This window comes from Podarcis liolepis (genome assembly GCF_965112155.1).
Source record: "Podarcis liolepis genome assembly, chromosome: 6".
In the NCBI taxonomy this organism is placed as follows: Eukaryota; Metazoa; Chordata; class Lepidosauria; order Squamata; family Lacertidae; genus Podarcis; species Podarcis liolepis.
Window position 1 is genome coordinate 17,219,657 of NC_139559.1, and position 16,105 is coordinate 17,235,761.

The window sequence follows — 16,105 nt, forward strand, 5'->3', positions numbered from 1 at the left end:
TGTCACCTCTACTGCTCATTGCCATACTTGCGCCTTCCAATTCATGGAAGGCAACTGAAATCACAATGGAGGGTGTCAGTGGAGCAAGGACACTGCCTTTGCTGCTAGGCTAATGCATTGCCTGAAGAGGGCTCTTGTCTGTCTGTCTGTCTAATAAGGAGTTCCACGTTCTCTGTGTGTCAATTTCCCTATATAGTCTCCATGGCTAAGGGTGCGTACAAATGTTCATCCCTATGAGAGCCAGTGTGGGTTTTTTACCTTTTCTACTTACCTACTTCCCAATTGGTAGGAGGGCTATGGATCAGCAGCGGGTTCACCATGAGCACTTCTGAAGACACCCTAAGATGTAGGGCTATATAGATGATGGATTAAGGATACGGAAAGAGAAATTGGCTCAGTTCTGATTGACTCCCATTGAGAGATGGCAAAACCTGCTTCTCACTACAACCTCTAGGATCTCTGAGCTAGATCTACTTAACTACACAAGCAATAGCGGGGGTGGGGGAGACATGTGCACAACCCCTGAGCTCCTTGGAAGAATGGACTACAAATTTAATAGTAAGAATAACTCTCTGTACTTGCCTCTACCCTCCCTGGTCTGGCTTGGCCTGGAAGTTTAATGTTTATTTATCTAATTAATCAAAATATAGGAGGGAGATTTCTTCCTACATGGAAGGAAAAGGAGAATGTCAAAGTGACGCTAAAATGAATGCTTTCCAATAAAGGTGCTGTCAAACAAACAATTATTTCTCTCTCTCTCTCTTTTTTTTAAATAATGATATTTATTAGGAGTTTGAAAATTACAGAAAGAAAAAAAGAACAATAGAAAATTAAACATAACAAAACTATACCTTACAATACATAAAAAAACAAAAACAAAAAACAATACAATAAAACAACTAAAAAACAGAACAAAAACATTTAAAAACACATCCTGCCTTTCCATGTCTTTACCTTTCATATACTTGTTTCATCGACCTCCTCGCACCTCCCTTTTTTGTATTCTAGTTCAATTAGCTATTTCAGCAAGTCCTTTCCATCTTTCTCAATTTTCGTTCTAAAATTTAACTTAAGACAGTCTAACCTTAAATTTTCCACTTTGGTCCATTAACAATCTATTTTTACTTAATTCTTTATAACATTTCTGCTAAAGCCACAAACAATTATTTCTCTTGCAAAGCCACAGTTTTATTAGCTGACTCTTGCTAAACATTCATTTATATCACAATATCACATTTTGATTCGCATCAAGTGCGGCACAATGACTGCAGGCTTTGCTTGCCTCATTTATATCTTTATCGTTATTGTTACGATGACGAAGAATGGTAAAAAATGTGCACATTCTATACGGCACATTATTTTTTCTTGGAAAGCCTTCGCACTACTTTTTGGCAGCTGCTCTTGACCGCTGCATTAAGTTTCTTATTACACGACATTTCTAAACAACGTATTAGGACATTCCAAGCCAACTGCTCTGTGTAACTTTTGGAGGTCAGCTTGCGAAATGGTAGGCGGGAGAGATTAAGCAGGCATTATCTTGTGCTTTTGCCTAATAAAACAGATTCATTTAACACATTGGATGCCAGCCGGAGAATGGGCCCTTTCTCCATGAACTTTCCATGAAGCTAAGAAGAACTTTTGTTGTACTGCAATTCCATGCATGCAAAATTTCACACATATCAAGAATCTCTGTCCCCAACCCACAGCTGACCCACTCAGATGTATGTTTCCCTCTTAATAATATGTAAACCATTCTCTATAAATTCTTTATAAGAAGGGGAGGGAAGGAGAGAGGGCAGAACAAACTCAGCAATGTACCAAAGCAATATTACCTCTTTATTATTTTACAAATACTAAATAGATTCATAGTAGATTTGGCTTTATTATGTACCCCCTGCAATGCCTGAAATTGCTCTTGTATAGGGGCAAACATCCAAGCACACAAAAATAAAATAAAGTTTAAATATTTGGAATGTAGCAGTTGGATGCCATCATTTGCAACAAGAACTAACAAGAAATAAAACTTACACAAATATTACACAAATACAAAGCTGATTTTATCTAACTACTGGGTACCCTAAGGAGAAGATTAGGAACAAACGAAAAAATATGCATATTTCAAAAGGCCATCTAAATGTTCTCATGATTTTGAAGGCATTATGATGTTTCTTAGTGCCAAACTATCAGTGAATAAAGTCTCCCACGTCTTTAGAAGAGTTGGGCTGCATTCAGACAGCACTTAATTCCCTCTGATGTTTCCTTACCTGATAGTTTCCACATTTTATGTGATCTTTCACATGATGTAAAAACAACTTGGAATCTAGTGGATGTTTAGCATGTTGTTTGCATGTTAATTGTTTCCAGAGACAAAGAAAAACAAGTTAGCAGCCTCATTATTAACTCAGAAAATTACAGGAAAGTTGCACTGTAATTTTCTGAGGTGAAATTTGGGGCGGTATCCTAGCATTTAAAATTTAGCATGACATGGAGGTATATCCATCAAAAGGCCACAGTTCCATAATGCAACAGGTACCACAGTTTAAAAGGAACACTAGAAGCACTAGCATTATAACCAGGAGAACCAACCCAGTAATCCTAACATCTGACTATAGCCTTGATAGTGGCCTAGTAGCCCACATTCTGAGGGCACGTGATGGTTCCAAATTAAAGTTTACCTGGCTAGTACAATGGTCATATATGCAAAAGAGGACAAGGCTGTGCTCCTCTAATAGTTGGGTAGAAAAGGGAAAATTCAGCAGGTGTAGCTACACCTGCTTAAATTCCCTCTCCTACACAACTATTAAAAGCACAGGAGTCATGTCCTGTCTGCCAGTAGAACATAGGTAGAACATAGACATGTTCCCAGGGCTACCAGGTCCTTGTCTTCTTCTTCTTCTTCTTCTTTAAAAAAATCTCTTTATTGCTTAAAGATTGAAATTTTACATAACATGCTGGTACAATGAGAAAAAGAAACGCCATCGCCACATAATGGATCTGGCAACAATGCCAGCAAAATACATTCTTCCACAAGTGAACATGTGCATTTGGCAGGTTCCAGATGTCCTGTTTGCAGTTAGAAAAGGTTATGAATGGATGCCTGGTCTTTGTCTTGAGATGGTGCTTGCTCCTTTAAGTGCACCGAGCCTATATCCATGCTGTTTTTTTGCTCCATTGATCCTCCACTCCTATTGTCTGTCCTGGGAGAGATCATCAGGGGGTTTGGGCTGGGTGTTCATCAGTATGCGGATGATACCCAGCTCTACCTCTCTTTTAAATCAGAACCAGTGAAGGCGGTGAAGGTCCTGTGTGAGTGTCTGGAGGCGGTTGGAGGATGGATGGCGGCTAACAGATTGAGGCTGAATCCTGACAAGACAGAAGTACTGTTTTGGGGGGACAGTAGGCGGGCAGGTGTGGAGGACTCCCTGGTCCTGAATGGGGTAACTGTGCCCCTGAAGGACCAGGTGCACAGACTGGGAGTCATTTTGGACTCACAGCTATCCATGGAGGTGCAGGTCAATTCTGTGTCCAGGGCAGCTGTTTACCAGCTCCATCTGGTATGCAGGCTGAGACCCTACCTGCCCGCTGACTGTCTGGCCAGAGTGGTGCATGCTCTAGTTATCTCTTGCTAGAACTACTGCAATGCACTCTATGTGGGGCGACTCAAAAACTACAACTAATCCAGAATGCGGCAGCTAGACTGGAGCAGCTGCCAAGGCCACATAACACCGGTCTTGAAAGACCTACATTGGTTCCCAGTACATTTCTGGGCACAATTCAAAGTGTTGGTGCTGCCTTTAAAGCCCTAAAAGGCCTTGGTCCAGTATACCTGAAGGAGCATCTCTACTCCCATTGTTCTGCCTGGACACTGAGATGCAGGGCCGGGGGCCTTCGGGCAGTTCCCTCGCTATGAGAAACCAGGCAGAGGGCCTTCTCGGTAGTGGCACCAGCCCTGTGGAACACCCTCCCAGCAGATGTCAAAGAGAAAAGCAACTACCAGACTTTTAGAAGACATCTGAAGGCAGCCCTGTTTAGGGAAGCTTTTAATGTTTGATGGTCTATTGTATTTTAATATTTTATTGGAAGCTGCCCAGAGTGGCTGGGGTAACCCAGCAAGATGGGTGGGGTATAAATAATAAATTATTATTATTATTATTATTATTATTATTATTATTATTATTATTATTATTCCTCTCTTGCTGCGACCACCAGAAGCACAGGCACCAAGTGTGGGGAGCCATGGGAGCCAACCCCCCTAATTTTCAGTTACAGGGTCAGGGGGCCCCCAAACTTGTTTGCCAGCCATGTGCTCATGCTGCGGGGCGTCCACACACCAGCATGTAGCATGCACATGCAACATCAGCACGCTGCAGTGTACACCAACGTCATGCGCAAATGCCTTAATGATGTCGCACAGCCCTGGACCCCCTCAGTCACAGAGGTAAGGTGGTGCATATGAGCAGAAGTCTAAGTCCCTGTCCCCACCACAGCAGGTGTGGGAGGGGTCTGGCAGTGCTTCTGGAGTATATTAAAGGGTTTGCAAGTATGTGTAGAGTAGAGCATCTGCCTTGCAAGTAGACGGTCCAAGATTTAATCTCCAGCATTTCCAGGTAGGCTGGAAAAGCTTCCCTGCCTGAATCCCTGGAGAGCCTCTGCCAGTCTGTGTAGACATTATTGGCTGAATGGACCAAATGGTCTGACTCAGTACAAGGTAGATTTTAGCAATGTTACAAGCAGGCAAGAGAACCCCTTTCCTCATCTCTGAATGACTGGAAGGTATGAAATCAATTCAGAATTGTCGGAAGGAGGAGGAGTGGGTGGATGCATAGCAGGTTCCAAAACTGAACTTTGGACTGTGTCTTGGCTTCTGTGCATCATGCCAATCAGCTGTACATTTCTTTGCACACCATTTGAAAGCAAGCTGCAATAAAACAGGGTTGATCCTAGCCAAAACTGCCACTCTCCCTCCAGCCTACAGTTAGAGACAGAAGAAGGTTCTTAAAGAAAACAAACGTTTAAGGCCTGAGAAAATGTAATATAGTTTATCCATGCTTATATACTAGAGGAAACCTCATTTAAAAATAATAATAACAGATTTGCCACAGGTTGTTTGGACTTCTTTGGTCAAGCATATATCTGCAGAGGTTGCACTTAATGGATGATTAAACTGTCTATGTTGTTGTTTAGTCGTTTAGTCGTGTGAGACTCTTTGTGACCCCATGGACCAGAGCACGCCAGGCACTTCTGTCTTCCACTGCCTCCCGCAGTTTGGTCAAACTCATGCTGGTAGCTTCAAGAACACTGCCCAACCATCTTGTCCTCTGTCGTCCCCTTCTCCTTGTGCCCTCCATCTTTCCCAACATCAGGGTCTTTTCCAGGGAGTCTTCTCTTCTCATGAGGTGGCCAAAGTATTGGAGTCTCAGCTTCACGATCTGTCCTTCCAGTGAGCACTCAGGGATGATTTCCTTAAGAATGGATAGGTTTGTTCTTCTTGCAGTCCATGGGACTCTCAAGAGTCTCCTCCAGCACCATAATTCAAAAGCATCAATTCTTCAGCGATCAGCCTTCTTTATGGTCCAGCTCTCACTTCCATACATCACTACTGGGAAAACCATAGCTTTTACTATACGGACCTTTGTTGGCAAGGTGAACTTCTCTACTTTTTAAGATGCTATCTAGGTTTGTCATTGCTTTTCTCCCAAGAAGCAGGTGTCTTTTGATTTTGTGGCTGCTGTCACTATCTGCAGTGATCATGGAGCCCAAGAAAGTAAAATCTCTCACTGCCTCCATTTCTTCCCCTTCTATTTGCCAGGAGGTGATGGGACCAGTGGCCATGATCTTCGTTTTTTTGATGTTGAGCTTCAGACCATATTTTGCGCTCTCCTCTTTCACCCTCAATAAAAGGTTCTTTAATTCCTCCTCACTTTCTGCCATCAAGGTTGTGTCATCTGCATATCTGAGGTTGTTGATATTTCTTCCGGCAATCTTAATTCCGGCTAGGGATTCATCCAGCCCAGCCTTTCGCATAATGAATTCTGCACACTTCAAGGGGAGTAAGTCCAATGGAAATCCCGAGTAATCGTGTTTAAGACTACACTGCATGTCTGCCGGGATGAGAACAAGGATTTTGAAGAGAGTGTTTTGTGAACGTTCTTATGGCCTGTAGGCACATGAGACCACCACCTTACTGAAGCTAGGTAGGTCTGATCTGTGTATGTGGACCACTTTGGGTTCCATAGTGGAAGAAATAGAAATGTAAGGAAATGCATTTGGGAATGCTCTGCCACTGTGTATATCTGATATATATATATATAGAGAGAGAGAGAGAGAATTATATTTACTTTAAATAAACAAAGTATATAAATACTTTAAATAAATAAATATTGCAGTATTGTCTACACTAACTGACAGCAGCTCTCCAGAATTTCAGTCAGGAGACTTTACCTGGGGATGCCAGGGTTGTACCTGAGACCTTCTTCACGCAAGGCAGATACTCTGCCACTGAGCTATGGTGTTCCAACCTTGAAGGTACATTCCCCTGAGCTCATCCGCTAATGGACTTCACCAGAGATTTAGAATCCTTGTCCTCTGATTCAAACTCCAGAGTGTCCCTCTCCTCAAGTAAGCAACATTGATTTTTTTTAGCTGGTTTTAAACAGATAAGCCAACAAACCTGAACTTGCACAATGTGTGTGTGTGTGTGTGTGTGTCTGCCTTCCTGGAAAAGAATAGTAAACTGAGCACGAGTAAACTGTATGTGGTGTGAACTGACAGTAAAGAATTCAGAGATCAAAGCCGCAGACATGTGTTGCTTGCTATTCAGTGTTCAGCTGCACTGAACAGAAACGGAGATTGCGTGCCATATGCAACCTGCCTTCTTGTATTTGCTATTCTCTCTGGTTCGGAACAATGTTCCCCCGGCCAACGGCAAATGCTGCATATATTAGACGGGGCTTGCATAAATGCCCAATTGTTCTGGATATGTAGGCTGAAGAAATATGGATGGAATTAGGATTGTGGCTCAGAGAGCAACATGATGCAAGTGGCAAACAGGCTACTTTTACAATCTTCTACTGGGCATTCAACAAGCGAGGAACTGACCGAATTGTGCTCCCTTTTTATACAGGACGTAATAGATGAGTGCAATCAAAACACTCTGCAGCCGGATTCAGCAGGTGTCAATTGCTTGGCTGCTGAGGATCTTGCTCAAGGAGACGTAAAGCCAGAGAACGTTAAGACAGCAGCAGCTGGGACAGACTATAACAACTCTGACTCTGTCATCATGAGTTTCTTTAAAACCTTGGTAAGATTTTTGCCATCAGTTTATCTGAATGGAATTGGTGTATGTATGAATTGTTGTAAGATAAAATTGCTGCCCCGCGGTTACAGAGAGACATTTAGGAGGGAAGAGGTGCTTTGCATCACATGGGCAGCACAAACTAACAGAGTCAAAGCTGCAAAGGTTCAGTACAACGTGAAACGATTGCAAACAATGTATGTGGGGCAGGGGATTCAATTTAGTGTGCATTTAAAGGGAAATTTATTTCATTTGCACATTGGGAAACACTACATGAATCAAACTGTCCTTTGACAGTTGCACTTCTCTGAATTTCGCAAGGCAGTTCTTCCTCCAAGCAATGTGTACAAAAATGCATACAGCAGTGAAAATACAAAAAATGCTTTGTCAGACATGGGTATATTGGGCACAATTGCATACAAAAAGTGCAAATGGAGGGGAGGGGGATCACAAAACAAAAACAAAACTGCAAACTGATGTGGAAACATGGAGAACTGAACTTAAGACTAGAAAAACAAGAAAGTGAGAAAAACCAAAACTGATATATTCAATAGAATGAGTAGCAGGTGTTGTTGACCGAGGCAGAAAGCAATTTATTTGTCGTGTAGCTAGATGCAAAAAATGATGGTAATTCAGCACTTTTAATAGATGTATAGGAGAGGGCATTTCTGTGGGTGTAGCTTATTATGCAAGCTACACCTGTTGAAACTCCTACACAATTACCTAAGAAGCAGGAGCCCTGCCCTCTTTTGCATTTAGCTACTCTACCTGAATTTTGAAATGTCATTTAACTAGAAAAAAATATATCTTAAGTGTGCATGGGGATGTTTTATTCATTAGCTGTGAAGGTCAGATTAAAACCATTTGTTATCTACACTTCCCTTTGCCCCACTGCTTTCCCCCAAGAAAATCCATGCTCTTTAGCACTGAAAACCTGCTCTTTAGCACTGAATCAGAACAAATGGCAACTGGATTTTCTGCAGATTTCCATTTGTTCTGATTTAGTGCTAAAGAGCAGGTTTTCCAGGGGGAAAGCAGTAGAGCAAAGGCAAAACCACTCTGAACAGTGTCTAGAAAGCATGGGACAAATGGAAAACCACTTGGACCTGTGCTTTCAAGGCACGGGAAAAGTGGAAGTGTGGACGATGCCTTGGAAAATTGTTCTGATGTTGTGGAAGGAGAAGGAAAGCTAAATTAACAGAGGAATCACAGACATCTTTATTCGGAGAGAAGGTCCACTGAGCTCAATGGAACTTGTTTTCATTTACGGAGGACTAGGGGACTGGTTTAGGAATAAAAATGCATAGGGTTGTGTAATAAATCTAATAAAACATCTCTGCAATATGACAGGAAATGTTACCAAGGAACTTTAACTTTCCTAACATGCACTTTGTCTTTGTCTGCTTTTTAAGTATTAATCAATTTAGTTGTAGGCAGCATTTGCCACAAAAATATTGTGTTCAAAGTAGTGCACTGGTTCACCATGGGGTGGCCGGATGCAAAAGCAGATAGGGTTCTTAACACACCAAGAAAGTAGCCTGGCTATTCCAACAATTGAATCCTTGCCGGATTCAAAAATTAGAAGGGACTTGGGCATACGGCCTAACCCTGTCCCTTCAAAACTCACAACAGTATGTTTATTTAGACATATGTCCCATTGACGTCTGTGGGGCTTACTCCAAGGTCAGCAAGCAAAGGATTGCTGTCATACTTGGTCTAGGAAATCACTATTGCCTGTGATTGCTTAACTGCTGGTGAAACAAGCTTTGCAATATTTTTTTTTAAAGCCTAACTAAATATACATGGCTAGAGGCAATGGAAAACTTGAAAAATTGTGTACAGTTATGGCCACTACAGCACTAAAAGAAGATCATCAAGCTAGAAAAGGACAACCAAAATGATCGAGGGGCTGGAGCAGCTGCAAGGGTACAACATTTGGGGCTATGCAGTTTTAGCAGGCAAAATGTGGTTAAGAGGGGACCTGATAGAGGTGTGTAACATTACACAAGGTGTGGCGAGAGTGGACAGAGAAGTTTTTCTCCCTTTCTCACAATACTGGAATCATTGATGCTGAATGGTGATGGGGAAATCAGAGCAGGCGAGAGAGAACACAACACATAGTTAAGACTATGGAATTGGATGTAGTGACGACTGCCCATTTGGATGGCTTTAAAAGCGGATTAGACAAATTCAGGGAGAATACAGTAAGGCTATCAGTGGCTACTAGACAATCCATTGCCTCTAGTAACAGGGGCAGCATGCCTCTAAATCCTAGTTGCTGGGGAGAGTTCTGTTGCACTCCTGCCTTGCCTTGCCCTGCTTGCAGGCTTGCAGAACCATCAGATTGGCTGCCGAGGGAACACTGAGCCAGACTGGCAGGCAGGCTTTGGCCTGACCCAACAGAGGACTGATGTTCTTGCATTCTTGGAACAGCATAACGGGAAAGAAGAGTGGGCACACCACAAGCCATGATGGCTCTATCATTTACAGCTAGGATTCTGTAACTGGGATTCCTGCATTGCAGAGAGCTGAGCTACAAAACCCTTTGGGTCCCTTCCAACTTTACAATCCTATGTGTCAGGTGCTGGTGTGGTTGCTCGAGAGCAAACAGGCAAGACTCCGACCTGTCTTTTCCAGGCTTTATTCTTAGTGCAAACTATTTACAGTGAAGAGCATCGTAAGTTCATGTCTGGCTCAGTCGCTAGCAGAATCTGGGAGTGGTCGGTCCTTGTACCTCCCCCAGCATAACAGTCGTGTGACCCCCCCAACCTTCTCCTCCCCTCCCTGCGCCGAGTGGGCGCTGGCAAAGGGGTACTTCCCTCCTCTCCGGTTTGCTCAGGCTCGGTGTTGAGGCTCTCCCTAGCATCCCCTGGCCCCACCACCTCCTCTCCACTGGAGGTGGGGCTTTCCTCCTCGCCAGAAGAGGAATTGCTTCGCAAGATTTTCGGAGGTTCCCTATAACACAACTGCCCTTCCACTTCACGCCTCTGAGCTGATGGCAGTTCCCTGACACTATGGTTCCATCTTACCCCTTTCAGCTTTTTATGGGGGGAGGGGGATATACAATCTTGTCTTCATGCTGACAGATGCCCATTTAATTTGCCTTTGAGGAACACTTCATAATCTCCCTAGGTAGCTTGTTCTAGCTTTGAATTACTTTTACAATTAAGCTGTTCTTTCCAGTGCTTAACACAAGTCTGTCTCTGCATTCGAACACCATTGGCCTTTGTCCAATCCTCCTCCATAGAATTGGAAGGAACCTCTAGGGTCATACAGTCCAACCCCCAGCAATGCAGGAATCTTTCGCCTAGCGTGGGGCTCAATCTCATGACCCTGAGATTAGGAATCTCATGAGCTGAGCTATCCCAATTTAAAATTTGCACACTTAATGTTTCTCTTCAGCTAAATTCTCATTCAATTCATGTCAAGAGTTTGGTCTGGTTTTGAATATTGCACATTTCATGGGTTGTTTTCTTTTCTTGAATTGAAAGGTATCTCCAAGCAAAGCAGATTCCAAGGGTGACACTGAGGACAAGGTGAGTGATTGGATCCTGGCAATATGAGTTCAATATAGACCCCTCCTCCCTTTTCTTGGGATACTTTTCTAAACTGGCTTAATGTGTACTTTGGGACTGGCTCACACATGCATGCACAACCCAACCTACATTGCAAATAATTGCATTTGATTTGATGTCAGGCAATATGTGTTATTGGTTACTGCAATTTATTTATCTGACTTATTGTTTTTCATGCCACCCTTATTTCAAGGTACTCTGGGTAGCATACCAAATCACTGTCTTGTTTTATCTCTACAACAACCTTGTCATGTAGCTCACACTGAGATACAGTGACTAGCCCAAGGTCAATCAGATTCCTAGCTGAGTGGGGTTGCTACATTTTTAAGGACTATACATGGGCAGAGGGTGTTTAGGTGCATGCCAATAATGTAAATTGGCAAATATATATTTGAGAGTACCTGTCTCATATAGGTTCATGTGTGAGAAAACTAAGGTGTGCTGCAACTCCCTGTTGCGGGGGTGTGTGTGTGTGTCTGGGGAGTTGCTTTTTTCTGTTCAATGTATGAAATGGCCCTTAGAAGTGATTTGTTGTTTGCCTGTTTCAGCACTTCTCTTACCAAGCTGGAGCCCCAGCCTATTAAGAACCCAGACTTTGATATTCGATATTTCTTTGGCAATTTGACACATTTGTGCAATTGGTTTTGAAAGCGTTCGTTGACGGCAGAAAACTAAATTCTGCATATAATGGTGCATTTCTGCAATATGTAAATTTTACCTTTTAATGTATAATGTTGTGCCTGAGCACACGCTTAATAACTGGGAGGTCTTTACCACTAGGTGGCACCAACTTTATTAGGAAGCTGGCTGTTCTTGGCCCCTAGATCATTTTCTGGAGAGTACAGTGGCCCACAAGACATCTGTCTTCTAGACTATTAGTCCTAAACAGGAAGTTAAACAGACTAAAGAAAAATCAGAAAGCTCCCTACAGCATATGACTATCCTTGGCAGAAGGACCAGTTTGCATAAGCAGTAGGAGACTCCCAATTATAGTATATTGCTTCTGAGCAGCCTTTCTCAAGGAGCATCATGATACCTGTGGCAAGCTCCCAGCTTGTTTTGGGGCTGCAGGACTTGGGACATTATGTAGGAAAAGGAAGCATCTTTGTGTGTCTGCCACCTTCTTGGCCCTCCATGATGAGAAGCAGTGGCTCAGGAGCATAGCTGTCAACGTTTCCCTTTTTTTTAAGGGAAATTCCCTTATTACAAATAGGTTTCCTCACAAGAAAAGGGAAACATTGACAGCTATGCTCAGGAGTGCAGCACACATCATTCAAAACACGTATTCTAAGTTGCGCTCATCCAGGACTGCTGCAAAACTCAGCATGTACCTTTTATGCCTTTGCCAAATGTTCTGCGACACCCCAAAGATGTAGGTGTTTCTCAGCAGATGAATCAATATTTGAAAGGGTTCCATGAAGGCTGAAGGTTTGACTAGCACACAGAATGGTGTGCTTATGCAGTACTGGTTATAATAGTGATTTCCCCCCCTGCTGTATGATTTACCTTAACACAAGGGTAAGGGGCATTTTTATGTCCTAAAGGCCACGTTTCTTCATGGGCAGCCTTCTGGGAAACACATGACACTTGTATGTGGGGCCCAATGTAATGAAATTTTAAAAAGTAGGCCGATAGATGTAACTCTTGACCTTATTCAGTGGGCTGCGTTCCAGCCACACCAAAGCCAGACGTTTCTTCAGAAATTCATCTCTCTCTGTTTTCCACCCAGGCAAACAAGAAACACTATCACAGTTCAAGGACACATTCCAGTCAGGCAAAAGCGCTGAGGAGCAGGGCTGCTAAGGGGGGTGACCAGGGAGGGGGCTGAATTAGAGGCTCACCAGCCCAGCCTCAAGAATGTTTTGGGGGAGAGACAGTGAGATAGTTCTTAAATAAGTGAAACGCAGAGTCCTTTACATTGGAGAGATGTGTAGATATGGGAACTATTTTATGACATTCTAGTGCATATAATTCTTCTCATGCATAGGCACATTTACAAGTGTCACAAAAGATTTGTTCTGCACTTGTAAGCAATTGATTTTTGAGTGTGCAGAACCTATTTTCTTGAACTCCCTGCCTGTTAATATTTGGCCTAGGTTGTACTCAACACTGCTAAAAAGCTTTTTTTGTTAGGGTGAGCGCCTGTTGCTCAGTCCCTGCTCCTGCCAACCTAGCAGTTTGAAAGCACATCAAAGTGCAAGTACATAAATAGGTACCGCTGCGGCAGGAAGGTAAACGGTATTTCCATGCATTGCTCTGGTTTGCCAGAGGTGGCTTAGTCATGCTGGCCACATGACCTGAAAGCTGTACGCTGGCTCCCTCGGCCAATAAAGCGAGATGAGCGCCGCAACCCCAGAGTCGGCCACGATTGGACCTAATGGTCAGGGGTCCCTTTACCTTTTTAACAGGATGTGTAATTGTATTATGTACATTGGGGGGGGGGTAAGAGAGCTGCTGATTTTTATCCATATTTTGATACTGTTGTTACCTGCCCTTTTTAAAAGCTTTTTAAAAATGAGTATTTTACACTGTTCTGCAAACCTCTGCCATAGAGATATTTCTTTGATTAAGCGGTATATATATATATATATATCTTGCTAAGTAAATAAATGTTGTGAGCGAAAGGACAACAGAGCCTGCAGTGGAGACTCAGCTTTGAATGATGTCGCCCAAAAGGGATCTCAAACAGGCCTTGGCGGGCAGCTTTCTGAGAAGACGGCGGCCGATTCCCATGTGAAAGGCACCAAGAAAAAGAAGCCAGACAGCCCCAGATTAGGACACAGTACATTTAGCAAACTGTTTAGGCATAAGGTTGGTATTGGAGACTAACAAAAATGGAACCCTGAATGGCAGCAGATGAGTCTTTGCTTTGTTGACGCAGAATGAAAAACTGCAAGGATCAGACTCCCTGAAGGGCAAAATCTGGCTTAGTGGGGAGGGAGAAAGAAGACATCTTGAGCGTTTTAGAGTCTGGAAATCTACCCCTTAAGCAACATCTGTGAATTCAGGGTTCAGGAAGGAAAACCCTCTAACCAATTCATAATGACCATTTCCCCAGTTGTGTTAATAACTCCCTCTCACTAACAATGCCCTGGCTGCCTTTAACCTGAGGTTCGATCTGACAAACAATGAAGTCAAAAAGAGACTATTAAAATTACACCTACCTGCATGTAAAGCATTCAGAGAATTTCACGTGCCATTATGTTAACGATCCTGCAACAGGTAGGTGGCACAGTGGTTGTGCTATTTGTGGTGACTCTTTCTAGCAGTCTTGAAGCTCCAGAAAGCTACCAAACCAGCACTGTAAAACTGTAAAATTGAAATATAGAATAACAGAATTCTATATAACTCCCATCAGTGAAAGGGGGAAATTTGAATGTGTTCTCCACTCGTAAGAAGCATTCCACACCATAGCGGCCACTTGCGCCCCCAGTGACAATGGCGGATCCAAGAGTACCCTCAAGCTACAATCTTGCTCCTTTAGGATAACTCTTCAGATAACTGTAGACAGCTGGTTCCCTGCAACTCCCTCACAGTTGTAAAGCAAAGCAGTAGCCGCAATTCAGCAGTAAAGACCCAGAATGAATGCATGGCTAATTTTGAAAAATCGTAGGATTTGTATTAGTACAGAATCGTAGCCAAAACCACGTCAACGTATTATTATTCAATATTAAGTATCAATATTTTTGTTTGGAGGAAAAGAATGGGAGCATTCTATCCTGAGGAATGCATATAGACAAAGACCCTTGAGCTGTGGATGGAAAATGAAGTTAATTTCTAAGTGCAGAAATTCCACTCAGACACCCACATGGAATTTTTGGGATTAGAGGGGATTACATAATAAGTGCATTGATTTGGAATAGAATGGTACTGGGAAAGGGACTTAGGCTGCTCTGAAACGAAAGTATCGTATCGGTTGCTGTATTTGAAAAGGAAAGATCCACACATTCACCTGAAGAGGGATGAGCTATAGAAGTTGTAACTACAAGATCCTATTTAGGGTCAAGAGAAAAGTTTTGAGGCTCCAGCCCTAACCGTGCTTAAAAAGAAATAAATATCAGGTAGTTCAGGGGTAAGTATGTCTGAGTAGACACGAGGATCAAGCTGGGGAAAGGCTGCTTCATAGTACGTTTTGCTAATTAAATATATACATTGATAGATGCACGCTCACACTTCAGCAAGACGTGCATCTTTTCCCAGAGGGAGATGTGCAAACTTCACGCTGAAATTTATAAAGTGGCACAGTGAACAGGAGCTGCCAGTCTTGCTTCCTGTTGTCCCCGTACCTCATATCTTCTGAAGCCAGCACATTCTTCCTCAAAACCATGGTCACCTTCTGAACCAGGGAAACATTGTTTTTCAGGTCTTAATGTTAATACTAATTTCAACCAAAAGTATGTTTTCTTTAAAAAACAACCAAAATAACATAAATACTAATAGCTGGATACAGGTTCATTGGTGCATTGGGATTACATGAGGAGGTCATTATTGTATACAGTGGTACCTCGGGTTAAGTACTTAATTCGTTCTGGAGGTCTGTTCTTAACCTGAAACTGTTCTTAACCTGAAGCACCACTTTAGCTAATGGGGCCTCCTGCTGCTGCCGTGCCATCGGAGCACAATTTCTGTTCTCATCCTGAATCAAAGTTCTTAACCCGAGGTATTATTTCTGGGTTAGCCAAGTCTGTAACCTGAAGCGTATGTAACCCGAGGTACCACTGTATGAGAAATTTACAATGGAAGTTATGAATGCATACTATGTTTTCAAAAATGGTCACTTTCACAAGGAATTTATGGTGGAACAGGAACAGTTGCAATGACTGTCACTTTGAACAACAACAAAATATCTAGGCACACTTTTTAATAACAAGAATACAAAGCTGAAAATGAAAGAACTGCAGTTAAAATATTATGTTCATTTTTCACATGGTCTAGTCCTTCCCCTGCCCACCCCCTAATATTCTTAAAAGGTTCTCTTCTTCAGTCTTCAGAGAATAGCTGGAAGTGGGGAGGCAGAAAAAGGTCCTATTTTCCTTCCACTCTGCAGTTTTAATCTGACATAGCCCCAAATGACTTGTGTTGTGTATTTCCTCTTCTTTTAGGCAAAGAAAGATGCCCAGCAGGCAGCAAATACCAAAGTGAGTAACATTGTTGAAAAGCATTCATGAGTTTCCAGTTGCAAAGAACATTTCTACAAGTTTCAGATTAATAGAGAGCTAACAGCCTCGTACCTGGC

At 42.6% G+C, this 16,105-nt stretch overlaps 1 protein-coding gene across 7 annotated transcripts in view; it reads left to right on the top strand.

The window, feature by feature from the left end:
• BCAS1 (brain enriched myelin associated protein 1) overlaps positions 1-16,105 on the top strand; it is a 52,287-nt gene that overhangs the window by 20,424 nt on the left and 15,758 nt on the right. For 4 of the 7 annotated variants that reach the window (XM_083508072.1, XM_083508074.1, XM_083508078.1 and 1 more), the window contains exons 5-8: positions 7,124-7,300; positions 10,786-10,830; positions 13,546-13,680; positions 15,972-16,007. In XM_083508072.1, the coding sequence (XP_083364198.1) occupies positions 7,124-7,300; positions 10,786-10,830; positions 13,546-13,680; positions 15,972-16,007 (393 nt within the window). The remainder of the gene's footprint in view (positions 1-7,123; positions 7,301-10,785; positions 10,831-13,545; positions 13,681-15,971; positions 16,008-16,105) is intronic. The other 3 variants (XM_083508075.1, XM_083508077.1, XM_083508076.1) reach the window with 1 other exon arrangement.